Source organism: Fringilla coelebs (assembly GCF_963513975.1).
Source record: "Fringilla coelebs genome assembly, chromosome: 2".
Classification (NCBI taxonomy): Eukaryota; Metazoa; Chordata; class Aves; order Passeriformes; family Fringillidae; genus Fringilla; species Fringilla coelebs.
This window is the reverse complement of record NC_140029.1, coordinates 15,242,183-15,257,075: the sequence shown is the minus strand read 5'-3', so window position 1 is coordinate 15,257,075 and position 14,893 is coordinate 15,242,183. Positions and strand designations below refer to the sequence as shown.

At 37.1% G+C, this 14,893-nt stretch overlaps 1 protein-coding gene across 3 annotated transcripts in view; it reads left to right on the top strand.

The window, feature by feature from the left end:
• The window catches only part of CNKSR2 (connector enhancer of kinase suppressor of Ras 2), a 204,684-nt gene that overhangs the window by 52,435 nt on the left and 137,356 nt on the right, over positions 1 to 14,893 (top strand). For all 3 annotated transcript variants that reach the window (XM_084201130.1, XM_084201129.1, XM_084201128.1), the window contains exon 4: positions 6,673 to 6,760. In XM_084201130.1, coding sequence (XP_084057256.1) covers positions 6,673 to 6,760 — 88 coding nt within the window. The remainder of the gene's footprint in view (positions 1 to 6,672; positions 6,761 to 14,893) is intronic.

Here is a 14,893-nt window from a genome sequence, read left to right as displayed (position 1 = left end):
ATTTCCTGCAGATGGCACGAAGCAAGAATAGAATCCTTAGTTGTGCTTCTGGGCTTCTTCCTGTCTAGTCTAGTGTTTGGGCCATGTTATCTGGAGCAAGGACTCCTTATACCATGTATCTTGTGCAGCATCAATAGAACATTTTGGATCTTAACAATAGGACTAATATCTTAGACTTAGAGAATAGGAGTGAGGAAGGGTTGGTTGTCTTTAGGACTATGTGAGTCCTCATTAAAGAGACACTAAGGTAATATGGTAGATTTTTTTTCTTTTAAGAATTTAAGAAAATACAGTCAACTTCCCATGAGATAACTACTATAGGATTTTGCGTCTGTTGTTGTGTCACAGATTTAAATGGTCGTGAATTAGGATTTGTCAAGCACCACTGGATTTTTTTAGTGTACTGTTTGACTCAGCCATCTGTGTGGGCAGAGATTCAATATGTCTTTCACAGCAACTCTTCTGTAGCTCTTGTTTTTCATACTAGCACTATCCCCTTTTTGGAAATAAAAAACTTGAACTGCTACTGCAGATTACACTGCAGTCTAAGTAGGAGAAACAAAGAGATTTTGTGGAGATAGATTTTTGTATTCAAGACTTTAAGTACTGTGGCCAGAGAAAAGCTAGCAGGCTGACAAATGTGCATCAGTCTGATTAACTTACTGCTGTCTGGACACATGGTACATGAACAAAATGGAAAAAGAAAGTGAACAAAAAACCTAACTGTAGATAGAAATTGTTGGTTCTATAAAATATATGGTAAAGTTGCTGATAGAAATAATAAAAAAAAAAAGTAAACTTTCACAGTAAAAGGCCTTTTTGGCAAGTCTAGGTCTGCTTTTCAGGTCATTCACAGAATAGTGGGGTGTAATCCTATAACTTCCAAACCTCAGGTGGGCAAATTATTTTGGTATGGGCAAGAATTGCTACAATTTTGCAAAACAGTTGTATCCATACAGAAATCCTATTAAATATGAGTAAAAGCTATTCCCGAAGTTAAGGACATTGGAATGCTTCAGTGGCTGACAGCAGAATGGTATCTCCAAGCCTCACACCATGGGCTTTTTTTGGTGATGCTTCGATGCATCAGAGAAATGCAGCCTGCAATGATGTAAATACTCTTGGTTTATGACTGAACAATTCTGGATGTTCAGGTTTAGCTCACCCTTTCAGTCTGCATTGTGTAAAGCATTGCGGTAGGAGAACGCTCCCCATGCCAAAATGGATGTCCTTCTTTTCTCCATGGTGACATACTCAGTGCATACATTTCCTTCCATTATAGGTAGAATGTATTCAGCTGGGTTTCTTTGCCTCATTGTTTTTTGGTGAATGAGCCCTGGTGATGTGTATGGTGGGACTGTTTTGTAGTTTTAGGGGCGCGTTGTTTGTAAGCCTGTAACTTCTTACAAAGAAAGTGTTACTGGTTTAGAGTCTCCTTTATTAGAGACTTCCTAGAGTCCTGTTAGCTGTGCTTGGTTATTACTTGTCCTGACAGGGTAAATCTGCTTTATACACAAGGTGGTGGGAGTAAACAAATGAAACCCAAGCAAAAAGAAATAAAAGACTTAAGTGATTCTTTACTCACCGCACCAGTATTGCACTATCTGTCAACTGGGTTTCAGCCTTAAACCTTTGAATCTTGTTTCCTTTATGCATTTCCCTTTTTTGCTGGTTTGAGTGGTATACCAAACCTGTCAGTAAGTGCTGCCTCAGAATGCTATGGTACTTAACTGTATTGTGCTTCTGGAACAGCTTTAGATGTTTAATAGAGCACTCATTTAAAGAATTCCTTTGTCCAGTGTGAATTTTACTGCATTCTTCCCTGATTCTACATAAAGCAATTCCATTAGAAATACAAATGAAATGTTTGTTTCATGAAAGCCTAGAACTATGAATCTTAGATGGCTTAGGCAGTTTATATACAACAGTACTTCACAGTGCATTCAGATTTTTATTTGACCTTAATATGTTGCCTTTGAAGACTGTATTATATTACTACTTTGGTTACCTCTCTCTTTGAAAGATTTTGGACTATTATGTTTAATCAAAAGGCTCTGAGGATGTTTTCCCTTGTTAGGATGCTAAAATAAGTATGATACTGGTTTTAAACTGGTCCCAGTGTTTATTGTTAAAATATCTCGGTACTACTACTAGTGGTGAAATAGGATTAATTTTTGGTTTGGGTTATGCTTTTACTAGCAGCAGTCTGTATTTGTCCAAATTGCAGCTTTTTAAAGTGAAAGTGTTATTTCTATGTATTATTTTCCCTTAATGTTATATGAAGAAGACTGCAGATGAGGAGGCTAAAGTGTATGAGGACAAAAAAGTTGATAATATAGAAATACTGAGGGTATGCATCTCCTTCACAAATATTTAATTGTTTCTGAAGGATTTTTCTTCATGTGGAATCAGTAGTTGTGATATTAGTAGCTGTTGAATTGTATTATTTCTTAATTCTGTGATGGAATTAGCTATGCTATGTTAAGAGGGCCGGTCTTTCTACCAGTCCTTCAGGGTAGTTTCATTAATGAATTTTTGATAATATAACTTATTTTTTCATTCTGAAAGATGCTGATACTGCTAAAAATGCTAATTAGGTCTCAATTCATAAAAGTGTACGCACATGCATGTGTGTTGCAGCCTACATTACATGTGTATAAACAAAGTCACATTTCAGAGATGTTAGATTATTTATGTCAAACACTGGTTGTAAAAAGTGTGAAAAGAACCAGCAGCCTTTTCATGCCTTGTCTTAGAAAAACCTTACATCCTATATAGATCAGGGCATTGAAGCTGATTGACTTTAGTGTAAAAAAAAAAAAAAGTAAGCCACCAGTGTTTTTTCCCTGTGGATGAGGTCTTTCAAAGCTCTTCATCTTGCCCTGGTATCTCATAAGGTAAAGGTTCACAATGTGGGTTTGCACAGTGGAAAAATATCATGGTTCCCACTTTTCCAGCTGTATTCATGATCACAAAATGTCTATGAACTTAATTACCCTTGAAACCTATTACCCACTCATTTGTGAAAGTGGTTTGAAAATGGCTAATGGCTTCAAGTGTTGGAAAGGAGAAGGGTGGAGAAAATGTGAGACTAAAGGCAAAAATACCCTGCATGTGTTTGCAAAAGCATTCACATGATTGTGTAAATTTATTTTCCTTAAGATATCGGGGGTAGAAGGGTTAGACAAATAATGAAAATGGGAAACCAGCAGAGGTTTGGAAGAGGAGATGAGTGAAAGGGCATGTGGTAGGCATGCTGTGGAGCTACAAAGGTGTTTTCATGTGGGTGTTGCAAAAAAAATTGCAATTTTGAAGGAAGAACAAACAAATTACATGAGAAACAATAAAAAATCTTCCACAAAGAAGGTAACATTAAATGACTGTGAGAAGTGAGACAATGAGACACAGATCAATATTACAGCAGGAAGTGGGACAACATGTGGCCCCAGGCCAAGGCAGTTCTTTAGTTCCTGTTTAACTTTAAAAGCGCAGAATTGGACAGTACAGGTGTTGAAAATTGTAAGTTTTTCTCAGGGAATTTTCTTCACTGGAGTTGTATGAGGTACCTCAGACTTGAAGGTCCTAGGGTCTGTGAAAAATGTGGCTTTGAAAGAAAAGCACAGAAATTGCAAGGTGATAGAAATGGCTCTGCCAAGCCAAGGATTTTTTTTTTTTTTAAAGTAGAGAGAAGTCATGTAATTAAACAGGGAATTTCTTGTACTTGGTACATGTCTTAAGGAAGAAAGGGTTTTAGCAGCCACCTTAAGTTTTAGTGTATGTAGGCTTTATTTGCATTTATACAAGTTGATTCATCTTTTCACAGTCAATAATATTGTGCTGTATTAAAATGATAAGCAATGTATATATTACCAATGAAGTGTTTTTTTTTGTCAGATTGGTATTTTACACTGTGTCCCATGTGAAATCCAGTTGGGGATCCTGCAGTGACATTTCTGTTGCTATTTTGATTGAAACTGCTGGCATGTAGTTACACTGAATCTTGCTGGACTTTGCCTACTGAAGTTGAGGCTTGGGATGGAATCCCAAAATACATTTCCATTGGAGGCAAATGTTTAGAAAGGCCCTTACCATTTATCCAGCTGCTTATATAGAAGTGGCTGTGTAATTGTGCATGTAGATTGCCTCAAGGGATGTGGTCTGAACTGGGGATGGGGAAGAAAGGGAATTGCAATTTTAGTGGTCCAGTTTGCAGCAAAACCCCAGAGAGGCATCTGCAGAAATTGATGCAAGGGAGTTGAGTTGGTTTAAAAGCTACAAAGACCTGCAGAGGAAGCAGTTGGTCCCTTTGGTTTTCTGCAGGAGTAGAATTTATTTAAAACATGAACCTGCCTCCTTATCTTTTTAAGTTGTGAAGCACTTCTCAAAATCTTACATCTTAATTGATGATTTGTAGTAGTCTTCTTCCTCCTGCTGACACCCTTTCTGCCTGCTTGACATGCTGTTGCCAGTAAGTCTTCACTGTGATAACTTAAATGTAACTAAAATGATCAATGTCTCAGTCTCTTTGCCTTTTCTTTAAAGTCAACAAAGTTTATTTGGGGCATTTCTAATGATCTTCACTAAGAGTAATGATGGTATAAAAACCGTGAAACCAAACTAAATTACAAAAGTGTAAGGAAAGATGATGTGGTACTAGAAGCCAAAGCCTACTGTGTGATTTTGTTTAGAGAAATGCTGGAGGCTGTGAAATGTCAAATAGATTCCAGTTGTGTAATTTCAGGATCAAATTGTATTAACACCCATACTTAAAGTAAAATAATACCATTTGCTGGTTTGATTCCATTCATCTTCAATAAAAGTAAGTTCCTAAATGAACATGACCTTTTAAAATCAAGGTTTCATGTAGATTTCAGAACCTCAATAGTTACAATTATGGAATGAGAAATCAGTGGTTTTGTGCATCTTGACTAATGTACTTCTTCAAACACAATTATCACATAATCACAGAATACCCTGAATTAGAATGGACCCATCACGATCATTGAGTCCAACTCCTGACCCTGCACAGGACACCCCAACAATGACACCCTGTGCCTGAAAGCATTGTCCAAATACTTCTTGAACTCAGTTATGGTTCATAACCAAGCAGTTCAGTTACCTTTCATCCTTTAATATGCTCATATATCTCCTAAACTTCATAAATAGTCTCTGGGCATGCCTTTGTGTGTACCTACAGTATGATTGTCATATGCTGCAGAAAACTTGGACTCTGAATTGTGAGCTTATGTCTATGTCCAATGACTTTCTTAAGGCACCTTTTGGAACTTACTTTAACTTCCAGTGTCTGTACTTTCATTTTTAAAGAATGTACTGGTTTCCTTTCTAGAAAATAAAGGCAGAAAGTGTATGTCATTGTGTCATGTATTATATAAAATTAAAGCTGCTAGACTTAATTGAGCACCTCAGAGTTAATTCTGTCTTATGAACCATCAGGGCTGGATTGAGAGCCCTAGAGAAGAAAGAGAGCATGAGATGAAACCATCAGATATAGGGGAGTTCACATGGGGTTATTAATGGACAATTCCAAATCTGCCTGCACTAAAATTTCAGTAACTGTGTTTAGAATTACTGTAATTTAGAAACCTGTTAGTACCAGTAGAAACAGAGTATTTACAGCTGTCACTTGGACTTGCTCGTAGCAAAGTTCTTTGTACTGGAAATGTCTTCAGGCTTGGATAAGGAAGGCATAATACCAAGCAGTGCTGTAAAACTCTTCAAGGTATATTCAACTGTATGTGTTGTGATCAAAGAAGCCAGTTGTGGAAGGGATTAGTTACCCTTCCTGATATAAAGACAATCTCACTACCACCTGGTTTTTTTTGTGTATTTTAAATGTTTGAAGCAGGTATATTAGAGACAAATGCTGTCTTTGTGATGCTAATAATGCTCATAAAATCCCAATAAAGTGAAGCTCCTGACTCCTCTTAGAGAATATAACAGTCCTGCCTAGTGTTTGGCTACTTCTGAATAAAGAATATAGGTCACATATATGAGCTTACAGTTTGAGAGGCTTGTAGAACACAAATCAGATGACTGCCAGCTTCACTAACCAAATGCATTTTAGCAGTGTCTCTAGAAAGCAAGCAAGCTTCCAGGTAGGCAAGCATTTTAAACATCCTAATATGAAGTTTTTGAAGGCTGGGACACATGTAGGTAAGGTCTGTGAATGTTGGATTACGCTGTTCATTTCACTAAGCAGTTCTGACTGTACCATAGTGTGTGGGCACGTTGGGTTATGCTTCCAGTTTAGGCTTTGCAGCCACTTCTCAGCATTCATTGATGCATCTCTGGCTTTAAATGCTGTTTCTCCCTCTAGATAAAGATTCTACCTATTCCAAGTCCCTCTACTACTTCCCCCAGATAATAGATTAAATCCCAAGATCCCAGTAAATCAGCCAAAAGCTTCTCTGATCTCATTCACATCTGGACACATTCATATCACAGGAGGGAGAAGTGCCTCTGGCTGTCTTTGTAAGGGTATTCCCAAACCAGTGCAGAAGGCCAACTGGGCTTCTTCTGGGGGAGTAAAGGCAGTCCAGAAGTAAACTGTTAGAAATAATGCTTTTATAAATGGAATTTCTGAAAGAGGAACTTAAAACTGCAAGTGGGTATTTGCTAGTGCTATTCAACTTCTTTTTCTTTTATTTTTAGATCACCTTTTGCTGCTGTCACAGATTACTCAGTAACAAGAAATAATGTCATACAACTCTGTCTGGAACTAACAACGATAGTACAACAGGTAGGAGACAGTCTGCTTAGCAGTTTTTTGGTTTTTTTTCCCTGACCTGTAAATGGCTGTTACCTTCTTCCCCACAATTTTGTTTAACACTGGCTATATCACTGGCTATATCCAACCAAAATAAGGGAATAGTATTTAGTAAATGCTTTTTAAAAATCCTGTTTTCGGGTTTTATAGTACTAGTTTGTGTTTTTCTGTGTATATGGCTCTGCATATATCAGTAATATTTATCTTGGGTTCTCTAGTGTAATATAATCACTATAAAATGAGGTAACTACTTGATAATTTGCATCTTTAATTTCTTATATTTTGTCTTTAAATTTAAATTACCTGTCTGGTTCAAATGATCTGTATATATTGAACTTTAGTAATCCTTTCTTTCCTTAAGTTTGTATCATCTAGACATCTGTTGAAACATGTTGCCATGGGATGGTTAGAATATTTTGATTATATTTTTGTACATCCTACCTTCAAGAAATCCAGAAGTAGTTACTGAGAAGTAACTTGCTTAATGAGCTTCACTGGGGAGTGCAAACCTGGGAACTTTCCCTGCCCTTCTGGGTGTGGGTTAGGTCTGTCTCTGTGTCTGTCTGTTGTTCTGCTGAACTGTAAAGTCTGCACTGCCAAGCAGAAGTCTGAGGGATGGTTTGCACTTGAGAAATTAGAGTGGAGAAAAAGGGAGAGAGTGGGCTAGGTAGGAGCACTGAGGAGACTTCCTGGTTTTCACAATCATCACTCCAAACTAAGAAAAACCGAACTTCTGACTCAGCTGTCCAGACTGGTCATTTTCCACAGTAGCTGTGCATCACTGTCTTTAGAGAGTTTTTAGATGAGGGAAGGAGCCACCTGATCAGTTTTCATGTGTCCCCTATTAATGAGAAAGTGGGTAAAGTAGCAACCACAGCAGTATTTCCCAGGAATTAGGTCATTATCAATTCTTCTGAAAAATTCATCCCCATCCATGATACTGCTAATTCACCATGGTGTAGGTTGATATTTCTCTAGGTATATTTTTCCGTGAATGAGAATAACTGTTACTGTTTAATACCTTTGGAGAACAGCATTTTTACCTTCTCCAAAAACGACATAATTCTGTAATCAGAGAGCAGTTCAGGAATCCATACTTTGAAGTCAAAATGAGCATTTATGTGCCTAAATTTAAGCATGTACTGAAATTGAATTGGACTGTATTCAGAAGAACAATAATGAAAAATTCCATTAGTAGTCTCAAACACGTGGTTTGAGCTCAAATGCATTCCAATGTAGCGTTTCAAAATGTCTTAACTGCTGCTTTTTTAATATGCTCACTGAACACACTGAGATTCTTCATTGTGCTTTCTTTAGGCTGTAAATTAAGTCTTTTAGTATCAGGTGTTTTTTCTGTCTCAGAATCTTGTTTTCTTTCATATGCAAAGTATTTTATAGTATCTCACTAGCTTAGGGTTTTTTTTTAAAAGAATCTACAGAAGGGAATGTTGCAGTTTTTCTTTTTAACAGCAGTGAACAGTTTCTTACAATGCTTAAAGGTTTATTAAAGGTTTACAGTCTGTATATTTTCTTAATGACTTCGAACTTTTTAAAGACTTCTGTAAAATTTAAAAATAGAACTTCATTAGCTGAGTTCCATCAGGATTTTTTTGTGTTAAGTTACAGTCAATGTTTTGATTTATTAACCAAAACCAAAAAAGCAGTTCTTTAGTCAAGGTGAAGAATAAAAAGTGCTAAACTTAAGGTGGCTTGCTTGAATTATTTTGCGTATTTTGAAGCTAATTGCAATACTGTGTTTCTTCATAGAATTAAATTATATTGGGTGTCCTCATTATCAAAGCTAAATGGATAATCAAGTAAAATGACAGTAGAGCATTGCTCTTATAAGGATGATGTCTAAGAAAAACCTATTGAGTATCTGTTTTAACTTATAAATAATTAGAAAAGTTGGAGGTAGAGACAGGTTTTGGCATAAAATGTGGGAAGACACATGCTTTGTTTTAACTATCGGGTTTTCTGTGTGTGTTGCACATTGCCCAAGGCCTGACAGGCCAGTGTGCAGTGGATATTTGCCAGTGAGAGCAGGTCCCTTAGACCACTGCAAATTATCACTGTAGCCTGCACTAATCATCTGCTTCTATGCAGCTGCTTTATTTTGGCTGAGGTATTTTTTCCTCCCCCTTAGGATTTTAGGCTCTTGTTTCACAGCCTCTTCCTGCAGGTTTTGACTCATAATACTGTCCTTCTTGCTAATGGCTTCCTTAATTCAGGGCTTGCCTTCTTGTTCATTTTTATAAGAAACTCCTTCTTAGCAGAAAAACTGGAGGGGAAACAAAAGAATTAAAAAAACAAACAAATCCATGAGACTGTTATTAGTTTTGCTACCATTTCCTTGCATTTTCTCTCTTACATGTATCTGTCTGTGAGTAGGAATTGAAGGCTAAGCATTATCTGTACTTTCTTTCTCCTTTGCTATGCATAAGAAAGGCCAGTTCTTTCTTGATGGTACAGGATAGATGTTACAGGGCTATGGGTGAACAGCTTGTGTGTGTGTGAGATTGCTTTGGGTTGTGCTTTGTTTGCATTTGGTTCATTCATGAATTTAGATTTATGTTGACAGAATTACTCCAGTCACAAATGTGTATCAGGAAGAACATGAGAGCCTGTTCTTGATGGTGTTCATGGAAGTCTTGCTGTTGACTTAGATAGTTGGGTTACTCAGCTTCAGAGGGTGCCAAGAACTGGTCCTTTTGAGTGTGTTCATTTTGGTATAGAAAAGTAGCAGTAGCTACACTGATAACTTTAGGGAACAGAAGATTTCTTGCTTTCTTAGGCAATCTGTTGATAGCTTTTATTTTTATTCTCAATGCTCTTATTCCTCAGGAATTCATTAAGGTTTCACTAAAGAAGCTCTCTTCATTAAAATTGAAGCCCTGGAAATCTTGGGAATATCTGAAAAGTCTAATTTTATATTGACTTCATAAGTTACCAGACAGTTAAAGAAAACTTTGCTGCTGAACACACTATTTCTTTTGCTGCTCTTTAATAGTGATCATTAGTAGCCCTCATCACATGTTTTTTACTTTCCTTAATCAGCTTTCACAATGATTTGCGGTGTTTATTTAGTTTTAAAACCACTGATGTTTATCTTGCAGCTTTAGTGTCTTGTGGGATTTACTCAGGAGTATACTGCAGTAGAAGCATAGCTGTAGGCCTGTAAATACTCCTTTAGAAAAGCTTCAGTGCATTTAATTTTATGCCTAAAGACCTCTTTGTAGAGCTGTGGTGGAAGCAATGCTGTGTAACCGGGGTGGAGATGGAGAGCAGTCACTTGGCTGACACGGATCTGTCTTGCATTGTTGCCACAGAGCACACTTCTGACATCAGCTGTCTCAGAGCAACTTGTGGAGGTAACCTCAGATTTTGGATGACACAGGGTGAGAACCCGAGTGATGCAATTTGGGAGGTGGCAGCCAGGATGGAAGATGGCAAAGAGAGACCAAGATAATCCTACACAAATGCACTGTCTGGACTGTATGGGCACCTGTGATTTTGAGCTAAAAGCTGTGCTATAGAGCACACAGAAGTGCTCTGTGCACTGCTTTAGCTGAGAGGTTTGGAACTTTTTCCCATTTAGAGGCATTTGAGATATAAAAAAGAAAGCGTCCATATATCCCTTGCCCAATGGATGCACTTCCCATCCCAGGGGATATTTCTTTTGGGCTTTTAGCCATGGCTGTTTTTCAGATAAAAGATACTGAAAAGGATCACAAATTATTTCTTGGGAAATGCACTATTTTTTATGCCATTGTGGGTTTTGTAATCACATGGCTGTAAATTCAAAAGAGAAATGTTTCAAATGTTAAGTTTCACTGAGAAATGTCAGTAGAGGCTTGTTTTCCAGTTAAAAGGATAAAATGGAAATTTACCTTCCTAGCTCCCCTGCTCTGACTCAGAATACAAATGTAGTGATATAAAGTGGTTCTATTCATTTGTTAAGGACAGTATCAAATTCATGAATGAAGAAGAAAAATTAATATCCTCAGTACCAGTCTTACAAATTATCTCTCATCTTTTCTATCACAATTCCTCACTTTTGTTTTTAAGTCCTAATTATTAAGGACTTTAAGGACTCACTAAATATAGCTTAACATTTTAAAATTTCAGGTCATACCAAATTGCTAATTACCTCAGGTATCTTTAGCTAATAAAATGGTTTTAATAGTTTAGTAGTGTGAAGCTGTGATTGGATCATCATTAAAGCTGCTTTGGGCCTCCAGATTATAGGGATTTTCAAAGCCACATGTGTTTGCTGGAGACAGTTGTACATTAAATGTCAACGTTTTTTATTTACATTTTTAGCATTATTCTTTCCACCCCAACTTTATTACCAAATGTTTGCAGAAAAAACTTTGTTAGCCTGCTTCTTTCCTTTCCACCTTTTTTAGGTAAAAATACTGCATGATGAGGAGGCCACAATCTTGAAGTTTTTATTTCTATGCAAAGCACACTGTTTGTACAAAACACTCCATTTTTTATAAGTGTTCAAGTAAGGGGTAAGTGTACAAATAGGTAGCTAGATAGATGTGGGGGAAAGTTATAACTAAATAGCTCCCCTTGAAAACAATTCACAGGCAGTATCTGCCTATATGTATGAAATCAAAAGGGTCTTCATATGAGAGTATTATTACTCATTGTCAGTAATGCTGACAGGAATTCACTTACCTTGTATCCTTAAAGGGCTGCTCTTATGCAAGATTTTCTGTTCTATAGGTTTCAAAGCAGCTCTCAGTAGTGGTGTTTCAGGATGCATACTGATCTGTGAAGTTATTCTCTTCACTTTTAAAAGTTAATGTAATGCATACAATGTATATGTAGTCAAAAATAGAAACTAAAGGATTGTGGGAAGCATGAAACTGTTGTTTGTTTGCAAGAAGCTATATCAAAGTAGTTTAAATGTATGCTCATGTATGCTCTTTAGCAATGTTTTTCTCTTTTTCATAGTAAAGTAGCTTATTTCTTTTAAAACACGCTTTTATGGAAAATTTCAGATGTAATTTAATGTAATGTAAAAAGTGCCTGAGGTACTTAGCATTGATGCCTTTTTCTGATTCTGGTAGTTTTTTTCTGCTATTTGATTGTACAGAGTTTTTTTCCCTTGAAATGGCTTACTTGTATATGTATTCTCTTTTGATCTAATTTTTGAAGTGCTTTTGTTGAAATGGAATTAGGCATGGAATAACTGAAAGATTAAAAAGTCAATAATAGTCTGTTGGGATGAACCTCTACTAGAACTAATTTGATGACTCATTAGTTGTCATTGAGATAGGTACTGTAGAGAGGTATGGAGTTTGCTTCCTAAAGTTGTGTACTGCTGTATGTATCTGTGATGTGACATTTTCAAAGTAGCTTATCAAGCTGCCACCCTGTAAAGGTGAATTTGTTTTCTTTTCCATTCTCAGAGAAAGTAATTTCTCATCCTGGGGGATAGAAGGAAAAAAAAAAAAAAACCAAAACCAAGAACCACCAAAATACTCAAGGTTGCTTAGTTGGTAAAAACTTAGTGACCAGAAAGGAAAAATGAGTTGGTTTTGACTTGTTTTTTTATTTTTAGGCCTTTTTTTTTTGTTTGCTTGCTTTTCTTCTGGATTAATGATTGACAGTACCTGAACATGGCGGGAAAAGTGAAACACAAAGCAGAATAATTTGTGAAAAAGAGTATTCTTTTTGACAGGGCATGTGTTGGTAAACCAATGCAGCTGTTAAATTTTTCTAGGACATGGAGCTTGAGTGAGTCAAGGTGACAGTGAAGGAGTCAGGGACTATGGAATCCACTCATGGAACCACATGCAGAAAGTTGGTGAAAACTGAGATAAAGTGTAGGCAGGAGAGAAAATGTGGTTTTGTATCTCGTGTTTCCTTTAAACAAAAGCTTTCTTTATAAGACTGATGTGGGCAGTGTGTCTGTGCACACTTAGTGGCATCCCAGTCTCCATCTGGGTGAGGCACACAGGATATGCCACTCTTACTGTGTAATTCTTTGTGCATGGTAACTTCCATGATTAATGGTGATGTATTGTGTTGGTCATATCAGAAGTTGTGAAGCCTGAGACTCTGCATTTCTGTTACTTTGGAAACTGATCTCTCCTCCCAGAGGCAGGGCAGTCTCTGTAACCAGGTACACTGAAGCAAATTCCAGTTCAGTACGGTGAGTTACAGAAACCACGTGTTGCTAAGTAGCTAGTAAGAGCCTTAAACATAAATTAGTGTAGTGTCTGTCTTTATTTCAGGACTATGTATGTGTTTGTTTGCTTAATTGCATTACAAATACATACATTTGAGATGATCCAATATGAAACATTGAAGTTGTAGCTGAACTTGGAATGCTCTCTACCTAAATATTAGTACCTTTTTTCAGTTAAATTAATTTAATTTTTTCTATTGGCAAATTAACCACCTAGACGAGTATGAAACATGAAATATTTTGCTGCAGTTGTATTTTTAAAACCAGGATTATTTACCATTATACTACTGGAGGAGAAGCAGAACTGAAAAATTAAGAAGTTTTTTACCTCTAAATTGTCTTGGAAGTGACATTGAAAACTTAAGAACTGCACAATACATTACGCTACAAGCTCTATTTTGCATGCCAATAATAAAATAGTTTTGGGTGCATGAGGCTTATTTAGAGGTGTGGTAGTATTTTGACTGTTTTTTTTCCTTTGAATTTACGATTTTTTCCTCAGTTCCTATGTCTCATCTGTTGATGGTTTCAGTGGATTTTTTTTGCCTCTGAGAATGTCACCAAGTAAAGGAATCATCTGAGCAGCTGAAATTTGACTTAGACCATGTAAGCACTTGGATTCTGAAGGATATATGAGCAAGTATCGGTGATTTTAGTTGGTGCTGAAATACTGGCTGTGGTTTCCTACTGAATGGTGTGCTGGCTCATTTTAGAAAAAAGGAAGAGGTGTAACTCTCTACATGCAAAGTAAGAATTAATATGTGACCAGATCCCTAAGGGAAGCAACATGATGTCTTTTACAGCAGGGAGGAATATTTGGAAATGGAAAATTACTTCAGAAAGATAGAATAAAAGAGCTTAGTGTACCTATTGCATCTCTCTTAATCCAGCAAGCAATTTTTCCCAGTAGTTGCTTGGTCTGTGGGTGATTTATGAAAGTTGTATTAAATTTCTACATGAAGTATTCTGTTACTATGGTGATAGGTGCCACTCCACACAGATTGTTTAAATAAAATTAAAGCAATTCTTTGTACTCAGTAACGTGGGTAATTGCTATTAGTTTGTACACAAGGGTCATGAACTTAGAGTACTGCATGTTTATTGCATTTTCAGGGAAAGGCTCTAGACTTCTAAAAGCATGTGTGTAGGTTGCATAAGAAATGTCTTTTTTTATAGCATTTTTTTAGTAGCTTGCATTGTATTTTCCCAGTAGGGATTTTTTCCTTCTCTGCTTACTGTGATGCCTGTTCACCATTCTGCTTTCTCCCGCCTCTGTCAGTTCTTCTGCAAGTTTCCAATGGGCAAGGACAGAGTGGGTCCTGCAGGTTCAGATGAGTTTACTGGCTTTAGTGTGGAGGGGAAGGGAATTAATTATAATAGAATGAGGATGTTATAGACCCAGTGGCAAGAAACTGCAGGAATTGAATAACTGTAGCATAAGCGAGAAAGAAAGCAAATATTTCTGAACGGCAGTAGGAATAAAATCGACAGGATTTGTGTGGGAAGCGAAGAGGAGTTGAAAATGGCACCCAGGTTGTGAGCTTGTGGGACATAAGGTGGTGGAGCTGTTGACAGAGATAGGGAAAGAAAGAGGGAACAGGGAGTGTTTGGGAAGAAACGTGATTGCAGCTCTTCAGCATCCTGTGTTAGGGCTGGTGGCAAATATCCAGAAGGAGATTCTGAACTGTGAATGTGAACAGAAGGGCTGAGAGATCTGTGACTCATCCATACAGAGATGATAATTAAAGCAGCATGATTTTAGGAGGCTGCTGAGCAATAGGGAAGAGGTTGCAGAAAAGGGGAGAGTTGAGGATAGAGCTCCCTGGGACTGTCACAGTTGAAACAGCCATAATGGGAGACTTTTTGAGCAGCCCAGTGGAAAGAAAGTCATGGAAATAGCA